Genomic DNA, 13,604 nt, shown 5'->3' with positions numbered 1-13,604 from the left:
AGGTGTGAGAAACAGATCGAGTACTTACATCGCCTTCTCCACTCTCTTGTGACTTGAGTGTGTCAGACTTGGTAGGAGACTTGGGCTTCTCTTCATGCTCATCTCCGTTCATGACGCCTTCACGATCTAAACAACAAGAAAACAACACAAACTGTAAGACCAAGTCAAAACAGATGCGAGGGAAACCTCAACGTATCCTAAACTGTATCCTATTATGTCTGATTGAAGTGTGGTGACCTAGAATGGAAAAAAATTTAGCACAAACACACCTACATGAAAGGTGAGCTACAGACAACTGAAAATCTTTCACAAAAACTTTCAACAGAATAATGGAGTTAAAATGATTTAGAATTCAATGAAATGCCAATACATTGACTACCGTACATAAAAAATGAAAAATGAACCCTCCTCTGTATTTATATTAAAAGATTTATGATGCATGGAGTATGTAAACTTGTATGAAAGTGATACCTCGTGTCATTATACGACATTTGGTGGTGCCGAAAGGATTGACTATCTTCTGCCCACTGCCCAGGGACCCCACAGCCCAGGGACGCCACAGCCCAGGGACGCCACCTCCCCTACGCCCATCAGATCTCTTACCTCCACGCCTGTCCGAATGTGAACGCTCTAGATTTCTCGCCTGTAACTCAGCAACCACTAGATATGCGATATAAAGAATAAGATCATGATAAGTCACAATCCACGCTCCTTCACCGATTATGAACGCTATACTAAACCGACCTGGTTATGAGGTTATAAAGAGAGCTATGTACAGACCTGATTGATGTTGAAAGGAGTTTGCTTCCAAATCGGCCCGAGAGCTGAATGTCTTCAGACATAGGGCCTGGTTGTTCAAAGTGTGGCGTTATCTCCTTCAAGTCAAGTTAACGCTAGCGTATGCTTTGAACAACCGAGCTCTGATTGTATTTGACATGCAGATGAACACAACCTGAATATGACTACAGAAGTTTTCAAGTCAACTGATATTGTTGTTGACAATGGACCCAGAACTGGTGCAAGAGGCCTTGCATCAAAGCTTCAGATGCATATAAATCATCTTAAACTATTCCTGAACGAAAGCAAAAAATAACATATAAGTAATTTTGTAATGAAAATTAAACGCATTCAGGAATTTCTTTCAACATCAATTGCTTATGGACAGTGTTGGAGGAGTTCTTATGTACAAAAGAGGAAAGAGAAGAGAGATGGTTCCAAGAATAGAACCCAACTCCAAATGCCAATCAAATTTTAGGACTTTCAATCGTGTTTTTCGTATGGCCAGCTTAGGCACAGTTGTAGATGAGGTAAACTGGAATGACCATGAATGGGAATCACCAATTCAGGTTGTTATCTGTGTGAGAGAGGAGAACCAAAGATACACTATGGTACAAGTGTATTATATCAACCAAGTTAAGAGTTAGAGAGGATTGTTATGTCAAGAGTGAAAAGGAAGTGCTAAAATGTACATATTTACAAAATGATTGATAAATGCAAATGAATTAGGTAGAAGAAATAACACAAATAAAAGTAAGAGCTCACTACGATAAACTATTTAAGTAAATCTTGGAATTACTCTTTCAATCTTATGATTTCTTGGTATCCGATTGTTAACTCTCAAGCAAACTGAATATTGAATATTGAATACAATTAGATGACATTGTATTTAATATCTTTCCTTGCTCACAAACTAAATTCATTGAAACAAAAAGATACAAACTAATGATGTTTTACAGTGAAGGGTTTTTATGAAGGTGAGGAGTGCTCAGATTAGGAATCAACACAAAGAGTGCGACTGGCGTGAATCAAGGTGAGAAGACTTTACCTTAACCTCTTTACCATGAAGAGAGCATTGGATTACAAGTCGAATGTAAAAGCCAACTCCAGAAAGACAGGGTGGATGAACCAGAAGTTGTAGCAAGACAATTCTTCAGCAGACAGGACAGACAGATTCATACTGATCATACTTAAAGAGAAACTCTCCCTCTTCCACACAACAAACAGGACCAAACAACTGTTGTTATTTATTTTTAAGAGGTGATTTTCACTCAGACACCATTTCCACATAGGCAGAGAGTACAACATTGGGAGCAGAAACCAAGGATTCAGACACCGAAAAATCCTCAAACTTTCAGAGAGATAGGAGTGAACAAATGTTACCTTTTCTGGCCTCTCATCACCCGAGTATAAATACATCCACCAAACCGACCATGAAAGAGTGAGAAAGCCTGTCTCCAAATAGAAACTTTTTTATGACAAATGAATATTGGACAAGGAACTTGGTCACTCACTCCGTGACAAACTCATCAGGACTTAACTGTCTGCAGACCTCATTTGATCAGACCAGTTCTGCCTTGAACGAGCCTTTTTCATTCGTGGTATTGTCAACAGTCCAAACAGGTAAGTGCGGAGTGACCAGCCGCAAACTTCAGGAATCCAGCGTATAGAATCCAAAACATCAGCAACACAATCCCAACACCAGCCAGAATGAGGAGGAAAATTCTAAAATACCTTGGTACCGTAAAGTCAACTTTTAAATGGAAAATGCATAAGCCTCGTTCTGAGAGTGGAGTGTTTTGGACACGCAACCAAGATGCTCTACCAAAGTTCCCTCGGGTTGCACTAAAATGTGGAACCATGCACACAGCTCACTTCAGAAGTTTGAGGCTCTCAAAACACTGCTTCAAACACAAATCAGCCAAGGAAGCATCAACCACCCTAAGTTTTTTAATGAGCACTACACATATTTGCTGAGAAAAACGCTCCAAATAGCCCATTTGCGCGGATTTTAGCGTCACTTGAGCGAGCCGATCCGGACTTCCTATACGGGCTGCCGTAACATAATGTAAACAACGGCGCTACCGGCGCTCCGGGCAGGCGATGGATGGAATTTGCCAAATTCGCACATATTCAAGTTATTTCGTGGCCTATCTTTTTAAGTTTGAGGTATTTTAGAATAGAAATTGAACCCTCGGCTTCGGACCTTGGTTGAGTTACCAAGACACTCTCGGGTGGAGCTAAAATTTCGTCCAAACCCTCGCCTGTCGGCTCGGGTTTGGACTGTATTTTAGCTCCACCCTCGAGTGTCTTGGTAACTCAACCAAGGTCCTCCGCCTCGGGTTCAATTCCTTAAGCCCAATGGAATTAAGGATGGATGGAAAACCTGACCTAAGATTACGGATTAACGGGACAAGAAAAGTGCGATATTATGTATTAGCGGCATATTTTTCAGCAGCGGTTTTCGACTTACGTTTCTTCTGAGATGGTTGTTTGGCAGATTGAGATCGGCCGACGGGTCGGGAAGCTGTGGGGAAGGCAGTATCGTTAGTAACATGCAGACGTGGAATATTATCATAATTACACAGCGCGCCATCTTATGGCAGATCTGTTAGTCAATGAAGTCTTTACAGTCAATTTTTACACCAGGGACTGTTCATAAACAACGTCGATGAAAAACCTTGTCTGCAAATCTTTTTAAGCCCGACTTCCTTTACCTATCAACCTGCTCCAACAAGGCCTTTGAAATGACGTACACAAGAGCGTCGTTCCCTCTAAGCGTCGTTCCCTCTAGACAGTTGTTTGTAAACAGTCCCAAACATTTAAAAACTTTTGTCATTCAATAGAACGACAATTACATGAATCCGCCCCAGATATTTAACGATTTCATTACCGACAACAACGAGGTTTGCAATACTGCTGAGAAAGTGCAAATCTAATGTTCAATATCTCATGCTACAACAAAGTATACAGTGTGTCCCCAAATATTCTATACTGTCAACGTTCTGTGGTACCTGTACAATAGTGCATGCACATCTTCTGAAAAGGCACAGACATACATGGGCATAGAAAACAGGAATGTTACAAGTTTAGATGTTAGACCTATAGCACATTGAATACCAAGCATCAATGATATTGATATTGATATGCTATTTGTGAAAGATGTCACAAAGCATGCAACACAAACCTACACCATTGTGCAACTGACTTCAAAGTGAAGATCAGTAAGCTTTTGAAGGATTCTTCACCCAAAACCCTGATGCCAATAAAAGAGGAAAAAATTTGACATCCATAAATTAGGAAGTCACTCGAAGGATATTTGCTCAGAACTGGATCTTGGTAGGATAAGGCTAGATTCATGGGGCTAAGGAGCAAAGGTTATTCAGGCAATGGCAAAAAGAGGCACGGGACATAAACAGCGGCATTCCTCAGGAAAAAAATTTAAAAATTGTCGCAAAACAATATGAGCATTCGGACCGGCAAAACAAAACAACTGGGCAGTTCAAAGCAGCAGGATGTTATAAATCATGAGTAAAAATGAATGTAGTGGTTTTACAGCTTTAGACTGTTAGAATGTGGCCCACATCACTGGTGAGGCATAGCTCTCATAGCGCAGACACATAAATGAAATATCGTCAAATCATGCCATCTGCTTTTTCAATGGCATGGAAAGCCAACTTTTTTAGTTTGAATACATTCTGAACGCACTCTAACATATAAGTAGCAGACAGCTCAATATTACAGACAGATGGAAGAAAACTGACACTTCTACCTAACACCAGCAGTGTACTGCTGCTAACACATTAAGTATCAACTCGTCTATCTGCAGGAACCAGGTTTAAGGAATAGAAGCTGAGGTAAAGTAAGATTTCTATTCCACACACACAGACTTCAAACTATTACCGGTAGAAATTTAAGTGGTTTCTATGGTTACATTGTTTGCACACCAGAATTGTCCATTTGAATCACTCAGGCATTGATACCAGGTCCCCCTTTATAGACCACTAAAATCGTTTTTATGTACATTTAGGGTGATTTCATCATTAAGTAGGGAACAATTTCAGACTCCATGGAAGTCCTGGAAATCACTTAGAGAAGGGATCTACTGTAGCACTCTCAGCTAACTTCAACTTAAAGTTTCAACAGCTCAGATTGTCATTTTCACTGGCTGAAAGGCCTCTGGAGGTGATTTATAAAGACCAGTTTTGTGTGTGTGTGGAACATCTGGAGATTGGTTAGGGTGGTGATTGAGGAGCTGGATGTAAGCCAAATCTGGAAATGTGAGAAAGCAAACGTTACAACAAACAAGCCCAAGGAGTCAGGCACAAACATAAACGGTGTGGTTATAATATGTGCAGCTAATGGCTCACAGAAACACCTATCCTGAACGTGGTAAACATATCATATTTTCACTCGCAAGAAGTACGACTCACTGGTATGTGTTTGATGCCATTGTTACCAAGTCAATTTTGGTTACACTGGTGGTGATATAGTTGCCATAGTCACCAATTCAGTCTGAGACTTCTGTGCCTCATGGAGATGCCCACACTCGCCTACAAGATTTATGATTATTCATGCCAAGGCCGAGTTAGTTTTCACCATTATAACGTACATGAAGAAGCTGTCATCAGTGTGAGAATATGTTGGTCTCGTCACTCTACTGCCATGTCTTCACAATGAGGGCATGACCATCAAACTGTCAATATTAACCAAAACGAAGTGATCTCAGTCTAAGATACCAAATATCTTTGGTTATCAAAATAGCTTATTCTTTTCTTAGCATAGACGATTCAACATAGCATAGCAACTGTACAACTGAGTAACTGTTCAGGATAGCATATTGTTTCTGTGTAACCTCCTCGACCCGAGACTACTAAGGGCGGTGTACAAACCCTTATCTTGTACTGGCGATGGCAAGTCTTCATCTATATTGGTTTCTGACGGTTTAAAGTCCAGCTGCATAGGGGTCGCTAGAATGTTAGTGAGAACAGAATCAGAATGGAATCATGCCGCACACGAGGAATTCAGGAGGACTGTTAGAACATCTCATAGGTGTTGCCAGCGTGTTCAATGTACATCCACATTATTGGTGTTTGTGACCATACTTGTCCATATGTTTTGAGAAGAATGAAACAATTGGCATTGTTTCATTCAAAAGCTCAGCCAGCCGGCAAAACCCATGCATGTACTCATCCTCCAGAACAAAGGAATCACACAAGTGGAAAGAATAGGGCAGTAGTTGAACATAATATGCATTCAAACTGATTACATCAATGGAACAATCTCCCCATGAACAGGGTTGGACAAAAATCAGGGAAATAACAAGATCAAATATTCATTACAAATGAATTTGATCAGCAGCAATTGGCAAATCTTGGCATAATTTAGCATCAAGAACTTGCATCTTGGTTTCTGTCAAGTTTTCAGACTAAGAAATCTTACACTGGGTGGCACTTTCTATAGTGAATATACACAGGTCAATATATTGGTGCCAAAAACACTAAGAATGTTTACTTCCTAAAGAGTACAGGGACAAGACATTTGCCAATTGCAGTTGGTGTAGAAATCACATTTTCAATATTTTGCAAGTCCTGTTCAGGCCAATCAAAAGAAAGTGTGACTTTTACAAGAAATGTGCGAACAAGATTGATATTCACTCCTCACGGGGCAAACAACTATCTAGGAAACGTATCGGGTGTTCAGATTGAGAGAGAAGGGTGAGGGTGCACTTGGTGATAGTTCATCATGACAATAAAGGGGGCACTACCTGTGTCGTCATCATCATCGTCAACCGAATACGAAGAGTAACGGGCCGGGGGATCTGCGGGGTGGGGCAACAAGAAACAGGGCAATTATTATCAGCGGGGTCATGATATCAATACATTACATAGCATGAAAAAACTGCAAAATAACATTTATAAAACATGACGTTCAAAGGATCTGAAAGAGAGGTTGCATGTTATCGTGAGGATGTATGCTCCGTGGACACCATAAACCAATATTAACTTTGTTAAGTTTTAAACTGGGTTGGTTAGGGAATGAAGATGTTATTCAGATTGTGATCATCGGAAAATAGACTATTGCCCCAAACAGGTTAGTTAAAATTGTAGGTTGTTATGTTTGAGACCAAAATTGATTTAAAATGAGCATGACCTGAATATTTTGTGCAGTCATTAGATGTTATCAACAATATGATCCTTCTCTAAATGAAACATGATTCATTAGAGAGAGAAACATGTTAATTTAGATTGCAGGACTTTTCCAAAATTTCCAAGAGTTTTGTTAACATTGCCAGTGGATATCATTATCAATGGTTAAATAGAATATAGTGTTGTAGACAGGTATCGTTTAAACTACCAACCAGTTTTAGCCGGGGAACGGCCAGTTTTGGCAGAAGTGCGCCCCGTTTTAGCAGAACGACCAGTTTCAACTGGTGTTCGGACAGGTTTTGCCGGTGGGTCAAACACAGGTTTAACAGGAGTGTTACGACTTTTGGCTGGGGTATCACGAGTTTTAGCAGGAGTATCACCAGTAACAGCCGGCGTATGACTAGTTTGGGCAGGTGAGGGTTGGGCTGGTGATACAGCATCAATATCCGTCTCTATATGCACTCTGGAAGCAAACTGTCTCTCCGGTTCCGTTCCTGGGATAAACAGAAATAACGTTTGCTTTCATTATAGCTCAAAATGATTCCCCATTCAAGTATTATGTACCAATCCATCCACGTACCAATGCCACCGTACCAATTGTATTTAAACTTTCAAACACCCATGCATCCACCTACAGTTCCAGCTGAAAAGACCATATCCTAGATTCCTATCAACAGTTGTCCCCGTCTTTCCTGCCCCCATGCTCTTCACCGCAACCTCCTCTGTTCCTCGAAAAGCCAAAATCCAGTTCCTGTTCACATTCTTCGCCTGTCCAAAGATAGGGTATTCCTTTACCAGAAGGCCAGAAATTGTTTGCGTTCAAAGCTGTTCCTCTTCCTAAAGGTTATTCTTGACACATTCTGACAAACTACACAACTAACCAGAGGCTTCAGGTTGCTCCGGGTACACATGGTGCTTCGGTGCAGGTTTCTCCCACATCACATGATACTCAGGTGAAAGCTCCTCAGATACCACATGAGGCCTACGTGCAGGTTTCTCCGCCACAGGAGGCTTAGGAGGCTTCAGTGTCGGTTTCTCCAACAGCTCTGGAGGGTTCTCTGCCGCTTCCTCCAGAACCACAGGAGGCTCAGGCCTGGCTGGTGGAGCCTTTGCTGGAAAATCTGCAATGAAGAACTCTCCCGAAAATGGCCTAGGTCTTGGGGGTACTGGTGGCCTCTCTCTCCTACTGGTTGGCTGCAGGGTCTTGGTCCGCCTAAACGGCAGTGGCAAGTCTGGGCGCAATGGCTTGTATTTCCCGAGTGTGACGGTGCGTTTAGGTGGTGGGGGCTTTTCCTTTTTCCACCCGGGATGGACGTCACGTTCTAGCGAAGCTGGTGCTGAACCAACAGAGTGAAGCTTGCCAAGAGGAGCAAGAGAATCGTCATTCTCATCATAGACAGCAAACGTTCGTGCCCTCTCGACTTGAATCATTGAGAGCGGCCTGGCCACTTCATTGACCTCGTCTTCCTGCTCGGTGGCGCGGGAGTGCTTCCTGGGCATCACTGGGTGGGCAAGGATATCCTCATTGCTGGCAGATGGACAGGTGAACCCCCACTCCTCTTGTACCGGAGGAGCTACACAGATATGAAACAAACATGGACTACTGGTGACTTCAGCACAGACATATTCTAAGAAGATCGTAAAACAGACCTTCTGTCAAAAATAGTTTGTTAACCTAATTGCTGATGGTCTTCACCAATGTCTAACTACACTTCAAAATCAAGATGAAACGCTGTAAAAAGATATTTATGTACACTAGGATGCATTCAACTACATGTACATGTATGCAAAAGGAACTAATAACTACTCAACCAACAGGAGTGACACACAGGGAGGTATTTACAAGAAAATACTACAGGGGATTCAGTAATCTTGAAAATCTGATATCTTTTTCAGCTAAGTCAAAGAATTCAACACAGACTTTCCTTCCTAAGAGTTTGTTTAAAGACAATAAAGAGTAAATTCCTTAGCTTTTCTACTGTTTGTAACAATGTTACTTCAAGACATATCATTGAAAATATGGCGGGATCCAGTTGAGAGAATTTCTGAGTGTTATACATACTTTGTTCAATATCACCTATGGTTGTGGCCAGCTGCACTTCTCCTTCTACTTCTCCTTCAACTTCAAAACCAGCATCACCTGAAAAACACATCTCAAAATCTATAACACCCTCAAGCAGGAATGTCTTTTTCTATTTCTATCCTGTTGAAATTCTAAAACAGTCATGGTTGCCGAGCCATAACAGCTTGGTGCAGAACACTAAGAAGTCAAAACACCTCACAGTCAATATGAGTTGCCTCACCAAATTTTGTTCGGGCGGAGCATCAAGCCATTTTGAGATAATCCCTTACTGCAGACAGCGACGTCATTTGAATGACTGAGGTTCATGTAAAGAGCACACACACAAACAGTAGCACAAACCATTGCCTACCTTCTGGGTGATTCTTGCGGTCAATGTCAGCTTTGTATTTCTGAATCTCATCATCTGTCATCGACTCGAATGGATTAGCTGCATAGTACTGCTTGTAGACGACAGCATTATGCTGGTGTTCCCGCTGAATAATGCCCTTGGAGGCTGCACCGACTACGATGTCACCAGCTCCACTCAAGTTACCATCCTGGAGAATAGAATAAGTATGTTGAGTTAGAATTAGATTTCATGTGGATGTCGAATGACCAGACAGTTTCAACTGACATGGCGTTATCATTTTATCCTGAAGACAATTCATTAAGGAGAACAACAAATGCGTAGAATGTCTAAGCTATCTACATGTAGCCTTTGAAACCACACCAATCATAGAAGTTTTGCTTCAAGGCCATGCAATAGTTAGAACAGGCAAGTAAGGTTTGAGTTAGGAAAACTAAAAGAGAAGAAGAGTGAAGAAGTTGGGTGAAAACCAGATTAGTGAAGATTGGTTTATCATTGTTCGCCTACCCACAGGAGACAACCAGCAGATGACGGAGAGTGGCCTGGTTAGAACAGTCGAAAACGAGACCCCAATACAGTCTGTGCAATTCACAAGGTGCAACACAGGTTAACTGATGATTATAGGATGGAAATATCACCAAATTTTGCAGTGTCGCTTACCCTCATTCGCGAGGCCTCTTCCCACGTGGTGCCTTCTAAAATCTTCGACTGTGGCCCAGCTGTTCGTGTGTCCTTGTAGTAGTTTTCACGCACCTGAAACCGAGGACACAAATCTGTTGTTATCCATCATTCTATTAGCACTTGTCCAAGTTTCGCCACACCAAGATATATAATCTGCACTCGTCTGTATAACACACACAGAGGCACTTCTTCTTCAATAATTTTAAACTTTCCCGAGATCAGAGTCGAGTTGCAAGTAAACTGGTCGAACAGAATCGGACCAACAACCTGACACTTGACCCCAAGATTTCAGCCTTGTCAAACAAGCTTCCTGTGAATGAAATGGCAGAAGCCCAAGTAAGTGACACAACAACACCCTCCCCACTGACGGTAAACACGCTTACTTTCTTCTGATGCTTTTTAAACTCTGCTGGGTTATCTCCAATGGGAGCAAACTGGTTTTTGGTGTCTACTTTAATGGGTGTGCTGGTCTTCTGGGGGGAGCCGTCTTGCACCCACTGAAAATTAATGAAACAGAACATCAGGATCTCTGGAAAACAACTATTCCAAAGAGGCTTGTTCACCTGGCTGCATCCCAGCCCTGACGAACCCAATTCTTGAAGGAGGAGGTGCTGTGACAGCTAGAGGCACTGGAAAATCAGATAGCTACATGTATGCTGCAGCAACTTAGGTCCCTAAAACAGCTGAAGAAGTTGAAGCCAAGGACCTGAATTCGAAGATAGGTGAGGTACGTTTAAGCCTAGCAAGCAATAAGATTGCCATTCACACAGATAGAAACGATGTCAGCTCAGCGAACATCTTGTCTAAAAAGTTAGAAAACTCAGAATTGATTTAAACCTAGGGTTATAGGTCATGTTCTTCACAAATGAGAATCATGCATACATGCAGTGTTTTACACTACCCGAAACCATGCTTATTTATCATACATTTGTACAAAGCAAAAAGAGCTAAAGGAATATAGGTAGAATACACAATAACTGAATCTTGATTTCACTGCCATTCACTTTTACAACGCAAAGACACCAAGTGACTCACACCTGACATGTATGACTTCACACAAGCCACAACAGGATGTCAAGTCACAACATCGCAAACTGAGACAGGCTGATACTGGCTAACACCTGTGCATGTTCTCAATTTGAAAACTAAAAACTCTCGTATATCCAGTCCCATACTTATTTAAAGCATTATCTAGAAGTTGATCATTTACCTTGGTAATCTTTTTGGGGTTGGGGGTGCCGGTTTCGTCAATTTCTTTCTTTGAGTACGTGTTGGGTGTGCCCAACCATTCTGTCTTAACGTGCTTCTTCTGTCTCTCTAAAGCCACTTTCAGTGGAGACCTGAAACATGCACAAAAAATCATCTCAGTAAAATCAAAGAGGAAATGGGTTAAGAGGTGTTTTTCATCTATCTAATTCTGCCTAAACAGTTGACCTCATTCCTTAACAAATTGATATTGGTCTACATGAGAATATCACGTTAAGTTTTATCAGTGGTGTCAGCTATCTAGGCCGAGTATGATGAAGTGCTCGACCTCACATACATATGACACTTAACAAGCCCAGCTACATTTTTTAACAAGGATAATTCTATATGCACACAAAAATATTTCACGTTTGTATAGTTCCACTGACTAATTCAGTACATATGAGACTTTGCACTCCGATTAATCGTCAACAGAAGATTCACAAATTGATTTTTTAGCCGTGAACTCTAGATCAATAAACGGCCAATTTGTTCATGTTCCCATTTGTTCATCAAAAATTATCGACCAATTTAAAAAAATGCTCATATAGACTCTCACAAATTGCAGTTTTACTTCGTGTTGCAATCATGTTTTTTTCCGATTCCTCACTTCTATTTCAATTTTGCCCTCCATCCCAATCAGCATGAGACTACAGGCATGTCTCTATGTTGCACTTGCCTTACTCCACCCAGGTATAAATAGTTACCAGTCATGCCTTACTCCACCCAGGTGTATAAATGGGTTCTGGTCAAAAATGCTCAGGTTTTAGCAGTGATTGAGCAGGTCATCTGAGGTCTACTGAACGGTTTCAGGACAGAACCTGTGGGCAAGAAGTCAGATGGCAACCTCTACAGTCACCGATATCAGACTTCCAACCCAAAAGTTTAACTTATTTTGACAGAAGAGGCTCTGGACATAATCATCACATCACTAGTTATCATGCTAGATGACCAATACTTACGAAACATCATCGTCATTCATGTGTGAGGAAGAGGTGGGAGGGATCTCCACGTCGCTGGTCGACTTGCCTTTGCCAGGTTCTATTCGTTCGACGAGTTGTCTGTATTGGAAACCAGTTCTGTAACCCTGGAAACAAGACACATATCGTTTAGAGATGTCCTGACGGGTTGGAATAATGAGTGGGAGTGACTTTATACAGCACATCATCAAAAGCGGAGCATGCAAAGATTGTGTCCACAACAGGTTTCCAGAGATTCGACAAGGAATCCATATGAATACATTTGAGCACAACACCATAAGGCGGATGAATGGAAACCTCCAGACAACTCGGGCTGTAACTGGCAGCTGCCAAATCCTCTGAAACCATCAACATGAACTTACTGCATTGTCAAGAAGCCTCATAAGAGCCTCAAACTCCATTTCTCCTATTTTCCATTTGCGGCCACCCTGTGACTTCATATCAACGCCACCACCACCAGTTTTCACTGTCTCTTGGACCTTTTGTTTTGTGGCGTCGTCAACTTGGACAATGTTGTCCAGACCAATGGGCAGTAAACGCATCTGAAAACAAAAGCAGACATTGGCATCAGTACTTTCGAACTCTTGATTTGAAACTTCTGCTCCTGTTCATCAAGTCAAGGTTACACAGCAGAACACGTCTACCCTCGTGTCCGGCAATGACTATCACAGTCAACGTGAAAGTCAGCCACAGAAAGCCTTATTTCCGGGTTTTCTGAAGATTTTAGCGTGTTTTGAGTCAATTTGTCAGCCTCACAGATATCATCATCAGTAGCGAGAGTCTACTGAAGTTTGACTTACCTGGGTTTCACAGGCAGCTACTAAATTCATGGCCAAATAGAATGCTTCTTCAATGTTCTCCCCACAACAGAGGACTCCATGGTTACGAAGGAACATGATCTGGAAAAAAACAGTTTTGTTTAGACACTAACAGTAACACTTTATTGTCCATTGAGAGGCACTGCGCAACCCTACTGAACACAATAGGGGCCAACATAAAACAGACCGGACTCCTCCGTACCGAGAAACAACAGCACTGCCTGCGGCAACGTGCTCTTGATAAGGTCAAGTGGAGGAGGACAAACCAAAGCCCCCAAGGTGGCTTCCTTGCTCCTTTCAACAACAACATGCCGAAACATGTATCTCCAGCACTTTCTTCCAACCAGGACCTGGCTGACAGACTTCTTTATGCTGACTTACTTTGTTGACTGGGCCAAGGTCCTTGCCCAAGGACTCACGCTCATCCTCATCTACGACGATGCCATGATAATCATGGTAACTTAGGTCACCGCATATCAGCGATTCTTGTGAAATTGGAAGAAGACCGCACTTCATGCAAGATAT

General features: G+C 41.8%; 1 protein-coding gene across 10 annotated transcripts in view; it reads right to left on the bottom strand.

Annotated features, from left to right (window-relative positions):
- LOC135489064 (protein hu-li tai shao-like) overlaps window positions 1–13,604 on the bottom strand; it is a 32,496-nt gene that overhangs the window by 4,452 nt on the left and 14,440 nt on the right. For 3 of the 10 annotated variants that reach the window (XM_064774169.1, XM_064774170.1, XM_064774171.1), the window contains 13 exons: window positions 13,461–13,604; window positions 13,062–13,160; window positions 12,624–12,803; window positions 12,244–12,368; window positions 11,247–11,376; window positions 10,420–10,533; window positions 10,016–10,108; window positions 9,359–9,545; window positions 8,989–9,066; window positions 7,808–8,500; window positions 3,251–3,304; window positions 604–660; window positions 29–126 (listed from right to left, as the gene is read on the bottom strand). In XM_064774169.1, coding sequence (XP_064630239.1) covers window positions 29–126; window positions 604–660; window positions 3,251–3,304; window positions 7,808–8,500; window positions 8,989–9,066; window positions 9,359–9,545; window positions 10,016–10,108; window positions 10,420–10,533; window positions 11,247–11,376; window positions 12,244–12,368; window positions 12,624–12,803; window positions 13,062–13,160; window positions 13,461–13,604 — 2,052 coding nt within the window. Of the gene's footprint in view, window positions 1–28; window positions 127–603; window positions 661–3,250; window positions 3,305–5,669; window positions 5,748–7,807; window positions 8,501–8,988; window positions 9,067–9,358; window positions 9,546–10,015; window positions 10,109–10,419; window positions 10,534–11,246; window positions 11,377–12,243; window positions 12,369–12,623; window positions 12,804–13,061; window positions 13,161–13,460 lie in introns of all 10 variants that reach the window. The other 7 variants (XM_064774176.1, XM_064774177.1, XM_064774172.1 and 4 more) reach the window with 7 other exon arrangements.

The sequence above is a fragment of the Lineus longissimus genome, chromosome 6 (assembly GCF_910592395.1).
Source record: "Lineus longissimus chromosome 6, tnLinLong1.2, whole genome shotgun sequence".
Lineage (NCBI taxonomy): Eukaryota > Metazoa > Nemertea > Pilidiophora > Heteronemertea > Lineidae > Lineus > Lineus longissimus.
The sequence above is the reverse complement of the archived record's forward strand: the minus strand, read 5'-3'. Positions and strand labels throughout refer to the sequence as shown.